The 21449-nt window shown below is 51.2% G+C and overlaps 2 protein-coding genes across 3 annotated transcripts in view; one reads left to right on the top strand and one right to left on the bottom strand.

The window, feature by feature from the left end:
* Window positions 1–9725, top strand: part of LOC122382936 (band 4.1-like protein 5) — a 47971-nt gene extending 38246 nt beyond the window's left edge. Inside the window, exons 13-17 of one of the 2 annotated variants that reach the window (XM_043368908.1) lie at window positions 40–216; window positions 548–629; window positions 2398–2467; window positions 3132–3674; window positions 7844–9725. In XM_043368908.1, the coding sequence (XP_043224843.1) occupies window positions 40–216; window positions 548–629; window positions 2398–2467; window positions 3132–3674; window positions 7844–8041 (1070 nt within the window). In that variant the 3' untranslated portion in view covers window positions 8042–9725. The remainder of the gene's footprint in view (window positions 1–39; window positions 217–547; window positions 630–2397; window positions 2468–3131; window positions 3675–7843) is intronic. The other variant, XM_043368909.1, reaches the window with a different exon arrangement.
* A 414-nt stretch (window positions 9726–10139) lies between these two features.
* The window catches only part of LOC122382934 (solute carrier family 23 member 1-like), a 20790-nt gene continuing 9480 nt past the window's right edge, over window positions 10140–21449 (bottom strand). The window contains exons 7-15 of the mRNA XM_043368904.1: window positions 17945–18074; window positions 17124–17225; window positions 15688–15841; window positions 14878–15017; window positions 12839–12986; window positions 12412–12491; window positions 11944–12085; window positions 11443–11554; window positions 10140–11136 (exon numbers count right to left, since the gene is read on the bottom strand). Coding sequence (XP_043224839.1) covers window positions 11010–11136; window positions 11443–11554; window positions 11944–12085; window positions 12412–12491; window positions 12839–12986; window positions 14878–15017; window positions 15688–15841; window positions 17124–17225; window positions 17945–18074 — 1135 coding nt within the window. The 3' untranslated portion in view covers window positions 10140–11009. The remainder of the gene's footprint in view (window positions 11137–11442; window positions 11555–11943; window positions 12086–12411; window positions 12492–12838; window positions 12987–14877; window positions 15018–15687; window positions 15842–17123; window positions 17226–17944; window positions 18075–21449) is intronic.

The following is a 21449-nucleotide window of genomic DNA, read 5'->3' as shown; positions in this document are numbered from 1 at the left end:
GGATGTAATCCTCACGTCTCCTTGTCTGATCACACGCAGAAGCTGCCGCCCTGGCCAGCAAGGTGAAGGCTCTGGAGTCGCCGCACGCCGGTTTCCGCTCCGGTGTACGCAATGTCAACGTCAACATCCTGGCCAACAACCAGAACAGCAAGCTGGCTGCCGGCGGCGGCGCCAAGCCCATCCCGCCCGACAAGTTCAAGTCCAACATTCTGAAAGGTGAGATGCAGGACTTGGGCAGCTCGTGGGACGGAAAAATTGGTCCGACCAGAGTGAAAACTGCTGTCCTAAGTAACCGTTCAGGGCCGCATGCATTGGCGTGAAACGCCTGCTATCAATGTTTCGTGCTAAATGGTTACATAACGCAGTTATCGTTGACTCAGATAGCTTGCTTCATATATGCCTAATGCATATGTTGTTATCGTTGACCTTGACGTGCAAGATTGTTCATTTAGAAAGAAGTTTGAAATTAATTTTTGTCCACAACTCATCATTCCTCTGCTGTGTTCTGCCTACTACATTTACAACGTTCTTCGTCTGTCCGTTCCAGCTCGGGCCGAAGAGACGGGTATGCTTGTGGACCTGTCCTCTCCGACCGACAAGGTGCCGGCCAAGTCGCCCCTGCTGAATGGGTGAGTGGTTCTCCCGCATCACACCACCGCTGTGCTGTCGGGCTCTGCTGTGTGGTGATGTGGCGAAAATGGCCGTCTGGCTCGGCCCCCGGTCAACAGGCATGGTAGCCCAAATCTAGTCGGATATGAAAATTCTTCTAAATCCATAGACTTTAATGCTAAATTGACTATATTTGAGAGGGTTTTATGAAGATACATGACCAGATACAGAAAAAAGCGAGATGGTATCTTGTAGATTAAATCGTCTTCTATCTGCGACTTTTGAAGTGTTTTTCAATCTGAGGTACGGAAATCGTGTTCCCAAGAGACTGAAAGCAGCCATGCCTTACATTAGACCCAATGGCAAAAATTCGGAATCTGACGAAATTGGTCATTTTTACGTCTGATTTATGAAAATTCTAGACAGGATATATAAAATCCCGAGATGCTATCAGGTGGGAAATTTCAATGTCTATAACCGCTTTTTGAAGTGTTTTTCGATCTGAGACCGGCAAATCGTGTTCCCAAGAGACTAAAAGTAACCCTGTTCTACAGCAAGACAATGGCAGAGTTCTAATATTTAATGGAAGATATCTTAGGTGATAATAACCTAACTACTAATTGCAATGCTTCATTGGAAAGCTTAACACTGGCACTATCATCGGTCTTTGCATTGCTATTTCACAGAACAACAAGAAATAACGTTTTAAAGCCTTTGAATATTGACTTACTTCTCATCGACCGGCTCGATCCCTATCACCACCACCAACTTTCCGGGAAGTCAAGATTTTGCAGATATTTAAGCAGAATTGCAGAGCTGTGTTAATAATACTACGGCACTTAAATACACATTTTAAGAAAACTGCTTTTTTTTGTTAACATGAGTTAGGTCTCAGAAACAGCAACATGTCGATATGATGAGGAAAAATAAGTGCAAATGATCGCGCAAGAGAGTATCCTTAGCTCCTTAGCAACCACCTAGCAACGTAAGGCAAAATAGTAAACAACTTCTGTTGATATCAGGTACTCAGCCTTGGAAGCACACTAGACGGTCACCATACTGGGCTTCATACTGAATTTTGCATACCAGAATGGATGTTTCCAACTAGAATTATTTTTTCGCGAAATTTATCTTTGTTGCCCTACTATTTTTCGTAAAACCGAGATAAACAAACTTCATGATATCAAAAATAATATTGTGATAATGAAAACCGCCATATAAAACAAGATAATTGCTGAGATCATGCCCACTAAACTTGGTCCTACCCCCTAATTCAATATACCCTGGTCTGGCTAGGCTGTTGGAGCGTGACAGGAAGTTTAACACAAACAGAACGATCAGAAGGGAGAAGCAGAGAGGCGAGGAGTGAATAGGCGAACGAAGGAAAACAGATGGTGTCATATGTAGCTGTTAACCCCACACACATTTGGTGTGCACACGTCTGCACAGTGCACATTCACGAGAGCGGCTGTATCATGATCCCACCGCCTGTCTGGTTTGAGCAGCTGACGCTGTCGGATGAGCAGCCGGTCTTGGGAAATCCATATCGTGGCTATCACTCAGTCATGACACGTTAAGCATTTGGAAGCCGTCAGGCAATCGCGCCCGCCCCAGCTGACGTGCGGATAGAGCCGGTAAACCACCAGATTCTGATTATTTTTCACTGTTGCGGTGGTGCTGTATGCGGCTCCGTCGATGAATTTGAGCTGCTATGGGCTTGTCTATTTGATCTACCAACACATCTCGGTGTGTTTGAGTGGTGCCTGACCTTCGTCGTTTCTCTTGCAGTGACTCCCGGCGTCGTCAGCTCTCAGCAGCCGAGCGAAGTGACGAGTTGAACCACACCATCGTCTCGGTGGTACGTAGCGCTCTCCACTCTCCCCTTACCGCGCTCCTCTGCCTTCCCTTACCGAGCACCACTAGCATAGTCAGACCGGCCGTTGGATTGGCCGGGCTGTGTGCCGGTAGCTTTGGACTAGCTTGGGTCGACGTGTGGCTGGTTACTTTTGTTTGTCGTTTTGGGCGTCACAGTAAAGCCACTTCCTTGGAGGTGATTTGGCGTTATGGGGCTTTGTGTGAAGTCTGGGGCCGCGCCTTGGTTGACGTTGGTTGGTCGGGTTTGTTTGGTTTGTTGTGTTTGCTGTTTGGTTTTGTTTTGGCGGCTGTTCCACGTGATGTGATGATTCAGCGCTATATCTCTGTTATCTTGAGTTCATGTATGCATAAGTGGCATGGATAATTCATGAATATTCAGACAAAGATAGAACAGAGGATTATGTTTCATGAATATTCTCGTGAAAAGTGAAACGCATAATTAGCCACCAACTTCTAATCTCACCCAGCCTAAAAAACGAAGGTCTCAGACCGTTTAAAGTTCCATCCGATGCATCTTCTGATGTTGCTTGGAGTTCGCGCTGAATCTGACCATCACGGAGCCGCACACCCTGTAGGTGAGGTCGTTCCCGGCGCCCGCCCCACCCTGTACACGGTGAGCCGCAGCGGTCGCCGCCGTCTGTCTATAGGGAGGCGACCCGCTCACCCTGCCGTGTGGCGGCGGAGACGGCACCGATCTGGACGGCGGCTCGTCAGTGGCCGGTGAGACGGACCTGGACGCGCCGCCGCTGCCGCCCGACTCGCCGCCGGCCGCCCATCAGCCGGACACCGCCACCAACCCGTTCTCGAGCGGCGGCAGCGGCTCGTCCAACCCGTTCCGCGGATTCTCGGCCACCAATCCGTTCCGTGAGGAGGCCGGCCTGGCGCCTCTGACCCTACAGACTGCCTCCACGTCTGCCGGATCGAGCCTCAACACCTCGCTCGGGTCGCCGCGCTCGCCGCCGGCTAACATCAACAACAACATGGTGTTGAACCTGAAGGGGGAGGCGGCCGCGCTGCTGCACAGTCGACTGACGGGCGGCGCCGGGGGCAGCGGCAGCGGCGCCGGCTCGCCGGTCGGAGGCACCAACGGAGTCGGCTCGGGTAACGCCAGTCCCGGACGGATGTCCAACTCGAGCAACGAGAGCCACTCGGAGCGGGCCGACCTGAACACGAGCGGTGCCAGCATTGGCGTGAGTACGGGACGGGTATGGGAGGCGGGGCAGGTGACACGGCACTGGGCTCAGTGGCGTGAGTATGGGACGGGAATGGTGATATGTGGTGAGAGTGGGACGGCAGAACACCGACGGCACCCGATCACCTCAGGCAGGTTTGGACTGCGCCTAGCGATTTGAGACGATAGTTGAGGTAAATTAAAGAAGCTTTGCATGCTTTTAGTTGGTTGTGTTGGGCGTGTTGAGTGGAATTTCAGCCGGCTTTTTGGACTAGTCATTTAATTTATGTCACTTGCAAACGCCATCACGAGCTGGCGCTGTTTGTTTGCGTTTTGTTTTGGTCGTGTCCCTGTCGCTTCGTATAATGTCCTGCTTATCCGTGTGGTGTCGCTTTTTCTTCACGCCATACTTGAACTTTAAACTTATCTGCACCCATCAGCCTTCCTGGTTTACCATATTAACCTTGCTTGCATTCTTCCTTGTGATAAAATGCATTCATCACTCCAGCTCATCGCCTAAATTATGTGTGCACGAGAATTCCCACGAGTGACAGGCTGCATAGTTTGTAACCAAGGCCGTATAAGTTAGGTAAGATCGTCCGGGCTCGCTAATGTTACAAATCTGCAACACTACGGTGACGTCACCGGGGCATACGCTCCCTGGCTCGATCTGGACCCTGATGCAGCGGCTGCAATCGCTGCTAATCGAAAAATTACTTCTGCAATAGCGCTTTTAACTGACTTTAAAAAGGGGAAAAATATAATAGCAAAATAATTATGAGAATCCCTTGTCCTGAATGGGTCGTATGACCCCGTCACCTAGCGGACAGCGCCGTAATTAGGGTTGAGTTGGCGATCGCCAGGTGGCTCGTCAGTAAGCTGTCAGCCGCAGGCAGGAGGGGGGCCGGCCGGCAGGCGCTTAATATTATGCAAACGCCAGGTCATGCTCAGGAAAATGCGACACGCTTCAGAACGGTCATTTATCTCGAAAAAGGTGCGGTGCCCTTTGGTGATATGGCCCACATGACTCGGGACCCGTAGGCCGTATACGGCCTACGGGTCCCGAGTCATCAGGGGCCTTATAAGGCCCCTGTTGTCACCGGCAGCTCCCAAGGCCCCTACGGACGCGATACATACTTCGAAAATCGCTAGACAAAGGACTCAGCCCTCAGGGGCGCAGCCGGCACACTGGGCTTTAGCCCCCCCCCCCCCCCAAATCTAGCAGGCGCCCTCTGGAAAGACGGCCGCCATCCAGGGCGCCGAATGCGCCCTGGATGGCGCCTTCCACGATCATTCTGAGCGCCGAAGGCGCCTTTTCAGTGTCCAGCACTCTAGTCGCCCTCGACGGTAAGCCATTGCGGCGTCATCATGCGGCACTGGCGCCCAGATTTACAATTTTATATCTCTTTGTGGGTGAATTAGATGCACCCACAATCTTGAAATGCCGGAGCCACTCCCAATCTCCTGACCATCTAGCACCCTCGGCTCACCTTCAGCGCCCTCTGTCTGCTCGGCGCCCTCCTGATCTGTCGACGCCCTTCTCGCCCTTCAGCGCTCTCCTGGTCGTCGGCGCTCTCTTCACATTCGGCGCCCTCCGGGCAGACCAGTTAGCGCCCTCATGGACATTATCACACAGCATCCTCCTGATCTGTCTCGCCCTCCACACATGTCAGCGCCCTCCTGACCTGGCAGCGCCTATCGTAGGTATTATGGCGTCCTCCTCACCGTACAGTGCCCTCCTGACCTGTCGCCATCCTCCTCACTGTATCGCGGCCTCCTAACCATACAAAGCCCTCCAGACCGGCGCCCTCTCAGTTCAGCGCCCTCCTGACAAGTCGGTGCCCTTTTCACCGTAGACGGCCCTCCTGATCTGTCGGCGCCCTCCTGACCGTGCATCGCCTTCCTCACCTTGTCTTTTGTTTGTTTGTTTTGTTGGGTTAGGCCCTTTCGGTCCAATTAGACCATTTCAGAGCCGGGAGGATGATAGGATATAGGGGGAGACATTGATCTGGGCAGGCACCCTAGTGAGTCGCCGGGGCTGAGCCCGTCCAGAGGATAGGCCACCCAGCCCCAAGGCACTCACTGCACCCGGCTACGGGGTGCGCTCCCTCGGGAGCAGCGGTGCCGCTCCAAGGGAGCAGCCCGCATGAGATTAAGTTGCCTGTCCAGCCCGGAGGGGGGTTGCGGCGTGGAGGAGAAGGATTTCAGTATCCTGAGGATAGAAGCATGGAACGGTGATCTCACCTTGTCCGCGCCCTCCTCTTTATACAGTGTCCTCCTGACCTGTCAGCGCCCTCTTCACTCGTATAGTGCCCTTCTCATCGTACAGCATCCTCCTCACCACACAGCGCCCTCCTGATCTGTCGGCGCTCTCCCCACCATACAGCGCCCTGCTGCCTTGTCGGCGCCCTCTTCACGGACAGAGTCCTCCAGATCTGTCGCAGCCCTCATCACCGTGCAGTGCCCTTCTGACTTGTTAGTGCCCTCCTCGCCTGTCGGCGACATCTTCGCGTTCAGCGCCCTCCTGACCAGCCGGCGCCTTTTGCAACGCATAGCGCCCTCATCACCATGCATCGCCCTCCCGACCAGTCAGCGTTCATCGTACAGCGCCCTCCTGACCTGTCGGCGCCCTCCTCACAACACATCGCCCTTCTGACCGGTTAGCGTTCTCCTCACCATGCAGACAATGCAACACTTTACAATTAGGAAAGCGTTAAAGGGACCCTCCCACCTTCAAAAAAGTTTATGAATTGGCATGAAAGTGATGTCGCTCGGTTCAGAAAGAGCGAAAACGAATATCTACCAAATTTCATCGAAAAATATTCACCGGTTTTCAAGATATTAGACTTTTACTTTTGTTTACTTTTTGGGATCTCCGCTGTTCCTAGCGACTTTATTTAAAAGTGCGGCATTTGTTGCGCGCAACGAAGCATATACCACCGCGTGCTACAAAACGTTTTAGTCAAACATTTAACGGACGTTCGAAAGCCTGCTGACGTCATCAGATTCCCGTAATGGTTTAGAGATAGGGACCACGCTGGTCCCACCCTGCAAGTAAAGGGAAGAAATTTCTTGAACACCATAAAGCTGCGGGGGTTGCGACCAGGATAAATGGTGGTCTCTGAGCCTGGCCGCAAACTTGGCTATCTCAACTCAAAACTAATGTTAAGGTGGGAGGGTCCCTTTAAGGAGCCTATGCTTAAAGTGATTTTAGGCGCAAATTAGTGATGAAGCCATTTCTGGAAAATAAAAGGATGACATGACAACGTTTCCAGCGTTTCCGGAACGTTTCCGGAAAGGAACTTGTTTAAAATCGTGACCCTCAAACTCGTATTCAAGGCCAAACTTGCGGGGAAGGTCAGCTGACAAGTGTACGCCCCCGTGACGTCACGGGTAATGTTAAACAGTCGGGCGCCCGGCACATAGGAAAGCTCGGGATGACAGCCCCCTGTTTGTAACTATAGTTCGTTTTTTTTCAAAAGGACGCTGGCTCAAAGTGCAATATCGAAGCTCTCACGTGAGTTTTGGCAGCTTCAGTGTCTGGCCAAGAATTTCTTACCGAAAAAATAATCGATTTCAAATTGTGCACGGTAAGTAGCTGGAAATTGTTTCTTAAAAATGAACATACTATGATGACGTCACTGGTGGCAGCAGGCACCCAAATGTCCGTGCAATGGGACAAGTGTCAACGAATTTGGGTGAAACTTAGCTTTTCACTGTTGCCGAGCATAATCGAGTAAGCGGTTCCGTCCATGATAGTTATACGTTACATTGCAATACACGTTAGACAGCATGACGTCACCACTGTTCCCATATCTGGTTCCAAAACGCACATATGGAAATTATCGGGAAGAAATCACATGTTGAAATTAGTCGACGTTCGATTTTCTCAGGTTCAGTTTTTGCTCGTTTTGGCGGCTAAAACACGTGCTTGTTCGAAAAACATACTTGGAGCCAGCGTCCTTTTGAAAAAAACGAACTATACCTACCTCGTTCTGTACTGGAAATTCCTAGATGTGTCAACCTAGCTCCTACTGCACCTATGACCATTCGCCATTCTCTTTACCATCACTGTTCCTAAAGCGAGGAAAATAGACAGATGACCCATCTTTTACACTATCAAAGTCCCGTACCATCGGCTCTGTAGTGCACCATTCGCCCTGCTGACGCCCTCTCCCCCGCCCCCAGTCGGACCACCAGGCCAGCTCGGCGGTGACCCGAAGCCACTCGTCCGCCGCTGCCGCCGCGCGCGCCACCGCCCCCACGGGACCCACGGCCTCAGTGATGCGCAGCAACTCGACCCTGTCACCGTGGCATGTGGGTGGCGCCGACCTGTCTGAGCCACTGCGGATCGAGAGGCGTACGGTGATCACCACCGAGCTCTGAGCCGCCCCCGCCCCCGCCACCGCTGGAGGGGCGGTCCCGACAGGCGGGCGGCTGGCCGGTGGATGATGGCGAGCGGTGATGTGAACTCCGAGTTGTGCCGCCTGACTGGTGCCGCGGTTGCTGCTGACAAGCTACCGACCAAGGTGTGTGTGTTTGGCGATGCGTAATTATGTGGCTTCACGGCAAACCCCACACACCAGGACACCTACAGCTCGGCCCGCAGGTCTGCGAGGAGTATATTTGTGTTTTAGCGTTTTTTCCCCTCCTGTTTTACAAGTGAACCGTACCGTGTTTGTGTGCTGCATTTTGTTACGTGTGTGGAAACTGTCTCCCACAGAAGTTTTATGGGAAGAGGTTTTGAAAAGGTTAGCCAGCTTCGTGCGACGTGTTTTGTGCCAATTTGTTTTGCGCGCGCCTTTGGTTGGTGGCAACTCCCTCCGTGGGCGTCGCCTGCCGTCGCGGGCTCCGCCCTCCGCTGAACCAGTGTACTTATAACTCCGATATGATGGCTGTTCTCTATTTTATCCAGTTATTTACCCCGCGTTCGTCACTGTTAGACTGTGTGTGTCGTGCGAGCGGCTGAGGCCCCGGACCTCGGCCGGTCTTCAGTTGTGGCTTAGCAAACTGGCTCGCCAGCCTCTAACCCCATCCCCGTGCGTGGAACGGTATGAGCGGATGTTCTTTTCGCTGCCTGTCTGCTGTCAGCTGTCCTACGAATCTGTCTGTTGTTTACTGTATATTTCGCTTTCTGCTGGCTAGAACGATTAGAACCGGGCTTTACGTTACGTGGGAGCTTGTGAGGCATCTCTTTCATAGCATGCAAGCTCTCTTGCATTGATGCGTGTTTTCTGATGGTATTGCATGTGAGTCATGTTCAGCATTCCAATGGCAGCTCGGCTGGTCAGGTTTCCGGACCCGAGGTCTTCCGCGCATCTCAGTGGGTCTGTGTGTCGCTTGTTCCGTCCATGATTATTCCAGTGGGACCGTGCCTTCCTGAGCATTACACGAATGTCACTAACATGTGCCTGTGCCTTTCTGATCCTGCCGTCAGTTGCCAACTCCATACCTGTGTATTGCGTGATTGAACTTTCCTGCCAAGGGACCATGGGCACTGAGCAGACTATGCGATGCGTGCCTTCCACCTTTTGTGACCCCACCCTGCCGTGACTTCCATATCCCGCTCTCTTTCCCGGTGCCTTCTCTGGGATTCGACTCCCCTGTGCTCTCTCCTCCTTGCCTCCCCGTATCATAGCTCTCCTGCTCTCCCTTCACTCTCTCCCTCTAACAGCAGTCCATCCGCCACTGTCCGCCGCGGGCGTTTCCATTCGCCGAAGCCGAGTCCTGTGGGCACTGACCGGTGCCAAACTCGCGTTCATTGTGAATACCCATTGTCTGACCGTCAGTGGTAGTCATCCCCCGGGCGCGATAGAGCGTCCGCGTTGGCCCATTCCAGTCTGCCGTCGCGCGGCGGTCGGCGGCGGCTGCGCTGTCGCGTACCTGGTGTAACCGCTCCGTCCCACTACCATTCCAGCCGGCCCGCCCCGAGAGGCCGGTCCGTGCGTCTGTGCGTGTGTGTGTGTCTGTATGTGCGCGGTGTGTGTACAGTGGATATATACGGTACGTGTGTGTGTGTCTGTGTGACTGTCTGGACAGTGGTCAATACACGCTGACCAGAGGTGAGGAACCGACGTTTTGGAAAAGTGGCGTGGGCTGATAGATCCAGTCATAGGTTCCGTTCCAGTCGCACTTCCGAACACCTTTAAACTCCTCCAAGAGCAAGATACAGGAGGTTGGAGCAGGCCCGTCCTTGGCTTTGTAGGGCTAGAGCTGCCACTGGAACAGGGAAGCAATCTTGGAGGAGTTTAGAGGTGTTGGAAGTGCGACTGGAACAGACCCATAGTCAAGGAGCTAATCATATCATCCGCGTCATTGGCAAGGCCGTTCTTCCAAGCTCTTGTGGTCCCAAGTCTCTATTGCGGATCTGTGGGTCGAATGTGATAATATGGTAGGACTGCGCTTCAGGCATGTAGCAAAGTGCGCTGGTGACTGACACTGCATGGGCGGTCTGAAAACGAACAGAGTTTCCTCTAAAATCGGATTTAAACTTGTTATGACATGTATTTGCATCACTTTCACATTGGTACCTATAGGTACATCTCCAACGGGCGTTGGTCCCAGGTCCACAATATGCTCGCACGTAACGACCGTACCCTTTCAATGCGATATACAAACACTGACCATTTGGGAATGTTACATGGAATGTCGCTGTCAATGTTCGTGAGCACTGCAGTCATCGACAAAAATAGAGCACAGGTGCATGGCAATTGGTTCGCATGACGTGCAAAAATAAAACCAAAACACCACCATGCCAAACCTGATCAGCAGCCTCGCCTCATTTGTTAAAAATATCAATTGGTATGCATCTAATCTTATAACGTGATAGACATCGTGATCGATAAAAAAGACGACCAGACTGCTCCGCTGAGGACATCAGGGTCTCTGAACTTAAACTTCCTGAACTGACATGGCGCTCACGTTACCATAAGACCACCGTTCCGGACCACATCACATATTACATACTCCACTCTACTTCGTCCATAGCCTTTTAGCAGCCCGTTACGGAGAGATTCTTCGATTCAAAGGCTCCCGTTACGGTGAGATTCTATGATTGAGAGGCAAGCTCGTGAATCCTCGCAGGTCACCACGGAAGATAGTGAACTTTGCCACTCTTATGGAATGATATTTGAATGCTTGCAGAGTCTATAGCAGCTGCCAATCATGCGATAAGACACCTTCCACTAACCAGAGCACGCCATATCTGTAAAATGTGACACCGCGCCTGCTCTACACCCAGCGGTTGTTGCGCTCATGGACATTCGAAACTAAAGGCAGCTTGGTTGGAAGGAGGGAGCGGTCGGGCGGTGTTCTACGGAGTCTTGCAGTCTTAGGGTCGGTGGTCACACCACTGCTAAGGACGCTCGTCCTCGTCGCCGGCCTCCGAGCCCCGGCACCGCCGGAAGGGTTTTGAGAAGTTCAGAACCACGGGAAAGCCGCGGAACGTAGGGCTGATGGGCACGTACCGCGCCCAGTTCCAGCTGTGAAAGGGGTAACGGTCACAAGGAGGGCATGGGTGGCACAACGGGGCATAAGTGGTACGGTCACATTCAGTTGAAGATAGGCTACGGACTCTGCGACATCTAATAATCACGGAGGGAAATTTGTTGCTTCTCAGCGTGCGCTAAATCGTAAACGGAAATAGAAACAAGCAGCTAAGATCATATGCGAACAATTTTCATTCGCAACCCGGGATCAAATCAAACCACGTCAAGAGCACAAGTAATCCACGCTTATCGGGTCGCGACTGGGAGGAAATCGTTCAATAGTCAATGAGCGACCCGTACCTGCGGATTTTGTCCATGCCGAACGGCAGGTCGTAGGTGGTGACTGATACGGTCACGTGCGACATGTGGCTCTGACTCTTCCACTTGAGTACGCCGCGCTCCTCATCAGTGCCTGGTGGGACAGAGGGCATCAGAGGGGTGTTGAGAAGCGGAGAGCGAGGACCGATGACAATTAGTCTGGGCAGAGCTGAGCTGCTAGCGACACCTGCGTCACTTTGTCACGCCTGACTGGAAATCGCCAACGGATCACCTGCGCCCCTGATCCCGTATCAACTTCATCAGTACAGTACACATAATTGGAAACTCAAGTCCGTAGCAATGTGCTGGTTGATTCGGCAGATTCAAATAATACACCGGCATTTTTTCCGTCAGTCAATCGCACAAAAATTGCCGAAACATTCCTCAAACTTACAGCTGACTTAACACCAACTTTTCCTACGAGTCCACTCAGTCCCACCCCTCCCGATGTCTTCAGCGCATTGCTCTGCGCCAGCCTCTCACCGGGTATGGTGTTGTCCAGCACACAGCCCAGGAAGCCAGCCACAAACATGCTGGTAGAGAGCAGCACGTACAGGATCTGATCGAACGCCGCGCTGCCCGTCTTGATCACATCCTTGTTCTCCGACATGTAGGTCGGCAACACCTGTAGCGTGATGAAAGCATACAATGTCTGAACATGTAGGCAGCTTGTAGCATGATAAAAGGATGCACTGAGCACGACGTCCATTATGTCTGATACAGGACACTGAAAGAACAAATATCAGGACAGCAGCCGGTCGAGACATGCATGACGGGCCTCGCTGTTCGGATGTTCAGCTTGAAACATTTACAATGCATGTTTTAAGACGACGACAAACAGACATTATCAGGCATGCAGTTTTGAGGCCGGATTAGGAATGTAAAAAGGCGGACCGTTTGGAAGCAGTTTACTTCCGTGTTGACCGAGCTAAAGGGTTCGTGAATACTCACCAATGCGAAAAATATGGAAAATCCTAAGACGAACAGGTTCCTAGACGAGTTCAGGTTCACGAATTGCAGTGATGAAAGCCCTGAAACATGCAAAACACGGCAGTTAAAATACAGCTAAAACAAAAAAGTATACCTATCGCTATCTGAACGTTTAAGGATGAAACAAGATGTAGCCCTCGACACCAAGGCCAATATAAAGAGCATGGACATAAAATATCTGATAAATGTTATTGATCGGATGACGGTTATATACGCTCAGGACTCAACTTATTTGATGAAACCTGAGAAGACAACAACGAACTATGAACGATAACAATGGATGAGAAACAACGAGCTAAGACAGACTGCAGCCATCAGCCTCCCGGCTGTCGGCACGAGGCCGGGCCGGCAACAGTTCAGTCCGTTGAAACAGCATTCGTCTGCTCACCGACAGCAGTGATCATGGAGAACATGATGATGAACATGCCACCCACGATGGGGTCCGGCAAGGTGATGAACAGGGCGCCGAACTTGCCGATCGTGCCGAACACCATCATGATGAGGGCGCCCCACTGAAGAACTCGGCGGCTGGCCACCTGACCGGAAAATCCTCAATCAGGATGTACGAACACCCTCATGAGGGCGTACCAAGGGCGTAAAACCACCATCATAGCAGGGCAACGAACATCATTGCAATCAGGACGCCCGTACGACGCCACTATGATATGATAGGGGCGCCCCACTGCAGCACGGGACGGCTGCTCACCTGTACGTTATATCATAGGGGGCGCCGTTAGCACACGGCGTAAAGAAAACTGGCCGTACCGGAGACATGATAGTTATACTTCGTGGTACTGTGCTTATTGCTTAGGTTAACCCGGCAGTTGCTGGGGTATTTCGCCACCCACCGTTTGCTGGGGGGGGGGGGGGCGTTAAACGCCCCCAGCCGATAACTCGAGAACCAATAGGCGCAGCGAAACGCACGAGGCGGCAAACGAAAGAGCGCGACGAGACGCTTCAGATGAGTACTTTAAAGTTGAATTTTGAGGTCACAGGTCGGGTCAAGGTCAGGTCAAACACCTGAAATTGGGCTTTCAGTAGCATGGACCTCAGGAGTTTGCAATGGGCGCCTCTCGTCACAAACTCTGTCAAAACGGTGCACAATCCATCATATAAAGCCTAAAAGAGTGTCAGCTCCATGTAGGGGTCAGTCAAGCATAGGTCAGGGTCAAGGTCAGGTCAACCGGGTAGGCACATATCCCCAAAAATCAAAACTGATATTCGCAGCCTGTGACACATGTTTTATGGGTAATTTGGGGCGTAGAACACGATGGTGACATTCATTTTATCATATGTATACGTGTTTGGCTCAAAAAGTTCAATTTAAGAAATGCATGTATCATGGTCGTGAAGCAGTCACGAGAAATTGCCCAGATTTAGTTCAAGATTTTGGAAAATGCGGAACGATAATCAATAATCGAAGATAGCCATTTGATTGTTCATGGTATTGGCAGTCTAACGGCGTTCACGGCATGTCTGTATGTCTATTCTGTGATTTTATATGATTTTTTGAACATATGTCGTTTTTGGTCGAAAACTCAGAAATCATGACGTCACTAAAACCTCGATATCTCAAAAATTTTCCAACCGATTTTTTTTGAAACTTTGTCACAATAAGCTTCAATCAATTCCCTATAGGTACCCAAAATTTGGCGCGCCTGCGGCGCGCCGTTTTTATGCTATGGCCCGGCGAAAAAAGTGGGGGCGTTTAACGCCCCCCCCCCAGTAACTCGCGGGTTAAAGAACATTTAGGCCGCGTTCGATGTCTCCTCGGACGAAGAACATTCTACGCAGAATATTCTATTTTGCGTTCGATGAAGCACACAGTCGGACGACGAGACCGGCCATTTTGTGCGCCACTTACACAGTGTGCGTCAGTTTCGAAAAAGGCCCAAGTTTACGTTTCCATAGAGACCACGCACAAATGTCTGCAAATGTCAACAACTTCTGTAAACAGCTGCTGCGCCGCTTTTGAAATACGCGCCATCATTGCCTCTCTGCCCACCGTAGTACGCTCAAAAGATTCTGCGCGGACGGCAAAGATTCTACGTGACGTCACGTAGAATCTTTGCCGTCCGTGCGACATCGAACGGCATTTTGGGCCCGGACGGCATAGAATCTTCGCCGTCCGGGAGACATCGAACGCGGGGTTAGAGACAGTGCCTGCTGACAACAGCTGCGGAGCTGGTACTCATTGATCAAACCATAGATAACATGATTCGTGTTACTATATCTATGATCAAACTTATGCTCTAAATCCGATTCTGACAAAGCATAATCATGCTTCTACAGCAAGAAATGTCCACTGTCTGACAATTCACATCTCAATCTTATTGCACTGCTTCCCACTAGACCTCTACACTAGCCAGCCCCAGACAACCTGTACCCTCCATCCTTTCCCCGTCGCTCCGCCAGTCTACGCCATACCTTAGTGATGCCGATGGCGCCGATGTTTTCGCTGTAGCTGGTGGTACCGTTACCGGTCCCAAACAGACCTGCCAGGCAGCAGCCCAGGCCCTCCATGCCGATACCGCGGTTAATGGCGTGTACCGGCGGTGGCGGCGCGCCTGCCAATGATAGGGGACGGTCACAGGGTCAGTAGGGAATCGGGGGGGGGGGGATGGGGTGGTGCGAGCTGACCTCAGGTACAGCCCGGGTCAGTCGGGATTCGGGGGAGGGTAGGTGGTATAGGCTGACCTAAGGTACGGCCCTGGTCAATCGGGACTAGGGGGACGTGATACGGCTAAAGCCCGGTTCTCACTGAGCGTGGAGCAAACGTAACGTCAGGCAAACGTAGGGAAACATAGGCGAAACGGAATGTGTATTGAAGTTGAACAAGCCTGACGCGGTTTCCCGGTACTCACTGAGCGCTCAACAAACGTAAACGAAACCCTGCGTTTCACCTACGTTTGCCTGACGTTACGTTTGCTCTTCGCTCAGTGAGAACCGGGCTTAACGTCAGGTATAATCCTGCTTTGCTATGGGGCCAACCGATGTTCAACATACTCTGAGGTCCCACATTATTTCATCATGGCGTGGAATACAAATATTTACAGAACAATAGGTACAGCTTTTTGTTTATTTGCCATGAACGCATAAAAAAATATAACAGCCCGCTTGCTTTCATTGCACTCTTTTGCGAATTCGAGCTTAATACATAAAAATTGTGCAGCAAGTTCCCGACTAAAATTCCAGTTTGACCCGAGAACTACGTGGTGACACAACACTCCAACTCACCAGATATTTTAGCGCAGGCGTAGTAGTCTCCGATGGACTCGATCATTGATGCAATGACGCCTGCCAGCATGCCAAGCACGGGTCCGATGTGGACAGAGGGTACGCCCCACTGACCTGGGTAGGGCAGCCGGAACCAGGCCGCCTCGCGCAGAGCCTGGACACAGAGAGGGGAGTTAATAGGACATGGGATGAAAGGGGAGGGGTGGAGGCGAGCGGTACAGAAGAGGGAGGATATTCCGTCACACTAGCGTACAAATCAACTGCTGGTAGTCCACTTAATCGTAAGAATAGAGACAATCACTGATATTACAGACACATCCTTGATCTAGTTTATAAAAAAGCGAGTTATTGTTCAGAACTTCACCTCGCTCTTCAGCAAACACCCGATGCATACGATTTAAGATCGTTATTAACCCTATTAGTGGCAGGGGGGGTTGTTTTCATCCACCCCTCAGGTTTTTCGGGGATATCTCCGAAACCGCTGAAGCTACGATGCTGAAATTTTATGACTTTTCCTAAAACTAAATTGGGCACATTCCCTGAAAATTTCAAGTTCATAACTCTACCAGGGGCGGCTCCAGAGCACTGGGAATTGGGGGGTCCTATTCGTGAAGCGAGTCATTTGGGCGAAGATCACGATGCTGATGTATTATAACTGTATGCACCAGTTTTACGAATGTTCGTAAAACCTTTCATTCACTGTTCAGTGAATGAAAGGTATCATGTGATAACATATACAAAGTTATTGTGCATCCTCTTTTGACACGTTTTTGCTATAATAGGCGGATCCAGGCGTCCAAAAAGGGGGGGGGGGTTATGTTTTACCTCCCAAAATAGGTGCCCTGACACCGCCTATGCATGACCAATACAATTGTAGTCGTTCTCTCATAAGAAAATTGTAACATAACAAGACCATTACCACCCTTTTTAGAAACAGTACCAACAAAAACCTTATTTACTATACTTTTGGTGTACTCCCAATCTCAATGATCTGTATCCGCCTATGATTTTTGAAAATGCATATTTTTAGGATCCATGTGAATTCCTGGTTCATTCTCTATCGATCGGCAAAAGTTGCGTTAAGATTGGTTCAGAAACCTGGCCGTGATAAACAGTCTAAAATGTATCTGCAATTTGCCCGTTTTTATCCCCCTCTACCCCCCTATTGACATTTTTTAACTTTTATTTTTTAGAAATGTAGATCACGTTGAGCGAAATCGAATGCCGTTTGAATTTTGAAAATCGGCCCGTTAGATCTCGAGATATCAGGGGAGGGTCGTAAACAGCCCCCCCCCCCTGCCACTAATAGGGGTAGCCAGGAGCCTGCCACTAATAGGGTTAAAATCTGGCTAGGGAACGAGCTCTACATTCTACAAGATTGCTATTTGAGTTTAAAATCCCGAAGAATTACAAATGTCCTATCGCTGTTGTCTCACCGAGAGTCGGAGGTCGGTGCGGGCTGGGGAGTCGGCCGGTAGCACGTCGTGGTACGTGAGGATGGCGCACAGCAGCCAGCTCACGCCGATACCAAACAGAATCTGAAGACGAGACGGACGGAGTGAAACAGTACGTGAGGATGGCACAGAGTGACCAGGCCACACCGATACCAAACAGGATCTGAAGAAAGAGACGGACGGGGTGCGACAGTCAGCGTTTGGCGGATTTGGGAGGCAGTTGACAGTCAGGTGCCGGAAGACATGCGTATGCCACCGTATGCACACTCGTTCGTAAAATTGTTCAGTGAAAAATGAGAATCCCGACAAGAAAAAAAGAATTAATTACATGCCCTTAACCTACTTGCGTTCATCACCCAGAAAAAAAAAACACCAGAGCACAAAGCAGCAAGCATTCGCCCTTGAGCTTCGGTAGAAGCAGGAAAGCCGTTGAATAAAAAGCTTGAATCGCAACAAGATAATCTGCCGCTCCGTCCTTGAACTTCAAAATGCCCGTAGCCGGGCGTTGGGCATTCAACGGCAATGATTTTTCACATTCCAGAAAGCCGCGAGGTAATAAGACTTTGTCTCAAACTTTGCATAGGAAATAGCTTTCACTCCTTACGATACGTTCAGGCACGGCATTGCGGTTTTATGTCATCTCTGCGGTATGAGATGATAAACATGAATCAAAATACCCAAGAAAAGATAATATGAAAACGAATACGTGATTATCGGTCATTCAATCATGGCAAGAAAGCATGATATCGGCAGGACCGAATAGTTCACAAATGCGCATTTTCTCACAACCCGCGGAGCCTCACCGGGAACAGTTTGAAGACGGGCACCCGCATCCACCGCGACTCGGTCGAGTCGGCGCCTCGTCGACAGCGGGGGATCAGAATGTTGAAATCCCGCAGGTACTGGCTGCACAGAATCACTATGGCCATCGTTCTGTAAGACAGAGAAAGGGCCAAGTTCTGTGGAGAGTTGCGAAGAGTCATGCGAATAAAAATGTTAGAATTGACCTTAAGCTAATATTAGAAAAAATAATCTGAAATGGATTTTTTCGATAGTTAGATCATAAGGCCAATTGCAACATTTTTTTATTGATAACCATGATTCTCAAAGAAACGATACGTAACATACATGCAACTAAGCGATTCATATGGGATATGGAATCGACGACGCCCTATACAGACGTCGCCACGTTATATACTATTGAGCTGCAGCTGACGAAATACGATGAATGCCACACTTACGAGCGAAATATGACATTGAACTGATAGACATATGGTGTGGCGAAGATCAATTTGGCAGTTCTCCCCAACTCCGAGAATGTACTGCGTGATATCATGTAAGCATTATAGCCGCCGTTACACACTCTGATCAGCAACAATAGCAGCGACAGCAGCCACCACGCCCCCCCCCCTCCCTCCCTCCCCGCCCTCTCGACCCGGAGCTGAGCTGGCCGGGATGACTGCACCAATATGAAACCGCAGGTCGACCCCCGACACTCCGTCCAAAACTGGTTTGGTGCTTGTGACCGCTGTTTGTTCGCTGCACTGAGCCTCACAGGGGAGCCGAACAAAGGCGCACACAAGGGGGGGGCACACGGGCCCGTGCCCCCCCCCCCCATTCGAGTTCGGGGGGCCCATTTGAGGCGGCCGAAGGCCGCCTCAAATGGGCCCCTAATCCTTAGACCTCCGAAGACCGTGTAAAAATGAGCTGAAATAATTATTGAAAAGACCGGGAGGGCCCGTCTCGTGCCCCAGTAGGTTCATATGAGTTCATAAAATACACAGTAGCGCAGCCAATGTGAATGTGGTTAAATTTCAATGGCCCTCAAAACGCCTCAAAAGGCCCTCAGATGGTGTCACAGGGCCCCTAGATGGTCTCGAAGGGCCCTCATTTAGCGTCAAATGGCCCTCATCTGGTGTGAAAGGGCCCTCAGATCACAGATGGCCTCCAAGGGCCCTCAGATTGCCTCAAAGGGCCCACAGATGACATCAAACGGACCTCAGAAGGCCTTAAAGGGCGTCAAAGGGCCCTGAGCTGGCGTCAGAGGGCCCCCAGCTGATGTCAGCACGCCCTGAGCTGGCGGCAAACGGCCCTTCTTAGGCCTTAGAGCCTAGAGGACCCTTAGCTGGTGTCAGAGGGCCCTCATCTGGCGTCAAATGAAAATCAGAAGGCCTCAAACGGTCCTCAGCTGGAGTCCAACGGCCCACAGCTGGCGTCAAGCGGCCATCAAAAGGCCTCAAAGGGCCCTTAGAAGGCCTCAAAGGGCCCTTAACTGACGCTAAACGGCCCTCAAAAGGCCTGAAAGGGCCCTCAGCTGGTGTCAAAGGGCTCTTACCTGACGTCAATAGCGGCTTGGCAATAACGGCCCTGAGAGACCTTGCCGGCCCCTGGTTATCTAAGGGACTACTGCAGTTATCTGAGGGGGCCCCGGTTACTGAGGGTCCCCTGGTCACCTGGTGGGACCCTGATCAATTGAAAGCCCCTGGTCACTTGAGAGGCCCCTGATTACCTAACAGGTCCCTGATCACTTGGAGTCAGTGGCATAGCCAAGGAGCAAGGGGCACGTGCCCGTTCTCGAGTTTAGGGTTCCCTCGGACCCGATGGGCCCTGCGGCGCCAATTGGTGGCAGAGGGTCCGCGCTGGCCGCGCTTCAACTCGGAATGACAGCACAGGGCTTGTGAGAGCACCTCATGGCCTTCTAAGTCCTATGTAGCCACACTTGTCTCCAAAAAGGCCCAATGCCGGTTTCTGAGAGACCTTGCCGGCCTCTGAGGACCCTTGCCGGCCAATAAGGGATCAGCTGCAATGGCCCCACACCGTCTGTGATAGCCCCACTCGGCCCACACCAGCGTTTCTGAGGGCCCCCACACGACGGCACCTGCGAGGCCCCTCAGCCATCTCTAAGGGCCCTACACCAGTGCCTCTTAAAGGCCTACATCGGCGGCTCTGAGGACCCCTTTCCACATTTTCTGAGGGCCCTACGCTAACGCCTCTGACGGCCACGTACCATTGACTCTGAGGGCCTCTTATCAGCCTAGCCTCTGAATATCCTTTGCCGGTCAATGAAGGGCCACTTTCTACTTTCAGGCCACTTTCAGGGCCACACACATGCCAATGATGGCTCCACCAGTGCCTCTAAGCCCTAAGGCCCCGCAACGGCGGCTGTGAGGACCCCACACCAGCGCATCTGACGACCTTTCACCTGAACCTCTGAGCGCACCAAACACCGGTGACTCTGAGGAGCTCGCTCGCTTTGCTCGCTCGTAAAATACCGTGCATATTAAGCACACTCATCGGGTAAAAATCATATTTTACCTGCCAATTTTCCACATTTTCCCAGGGCTAAGACCGTTTTAGAGAGGCCCGTCTGCAAGTGGGACCGGACCGACTGTTCCCCCGTCCCATCGAAAGGTCCTGGATACGTCCCTGCCTGGGCTGACCCCGGGCCCCCGGCCCCTTCGAGAGCAGGTGACCCCCTCCTGGGCAAAATCCTGGGTGTCGACGTACGTCGTACATAGTCCTGTTGATTTGATTTGTCGGTTGAACAATAAATATCTAGTTAGAACGCTGGATCTCTGGTCTGTGACCTCGCATCCGGTATCAGTATTCAGTTGTAATGACTTTTCATGTCAATATGCCTAATTATAGTGAAAATGATGTAAATATAACTGTACTTACAATGCTCATCACAGCCATCAATCATACATGTTCTTGATATGCCTACATAAAGATGCGAATATACCAACGTGAAAAAGGAGTGTTGTCCCCGCTCCTACACTTTCGGGGCAATAAGTGACCGGCCCTTGCTTCTAGCCAGCCGGGGCCGGTCGGCCGGTCGGCTGGGCGGCAGCCAGGCGCTGCCCGGGGTCGATTTCTGAGGGCCTTGCAACTATGCTTATTAATGGAATGTTTTACGTGAAAATAATTATATTTACCGACTTTGAATCGCATTTGAATAAAACGTACCAGCGTAAAACGTAAATGTTTGAAAATGAAACAGGTACCGAAATAATTGTTTTACTATGCCTTGGCAAAAGCTAAAGCTTCAAGTTAACCGAAATAAAAGCACGTAGGCCGTAGCGCATTTTTTTTGGGGGGGCTTCGGCATGGGGGGCCCAGTTCGCAGGTCGTGCCCCCCCCCCATTCAAAAATCCTGTGTGCGCGCCTGGAGCCGAATGAATACAGCGCAGGACGCATATGATTAGGGGTGGAAATGTACTGAATGACACCGAAATGGAACTGAACGACTGGCACCAAAACCGTGCCAGAGGTGCAGTATGAGTTTACATCCACTCTACCGAGACCACC

Source organism: Amphibalanus amphitrite, unplaced genomic scaffold (assembly GCF_019059575.1).
Source record: "Amphibalanus amphitrite isolate SeventyFive unplaced genomic scaffold, NRLGWU_Aamphi_draft 000150F_arrow, whole genome shotgun sequence".
NCBI classification, from domain to species: domain Eukaryota; kingdom Metazoa; phylum Arthropoda; class Thecostraca; order Balanomorpha; family Balanidae; genus Amphibalanus; species Amphibalanus amphitrite.
The sequence above is the reverse complement of the archived record's forward strand: the minus strand, read 5'-3'. Positions and strand labels throughout refer to the sequence as shown.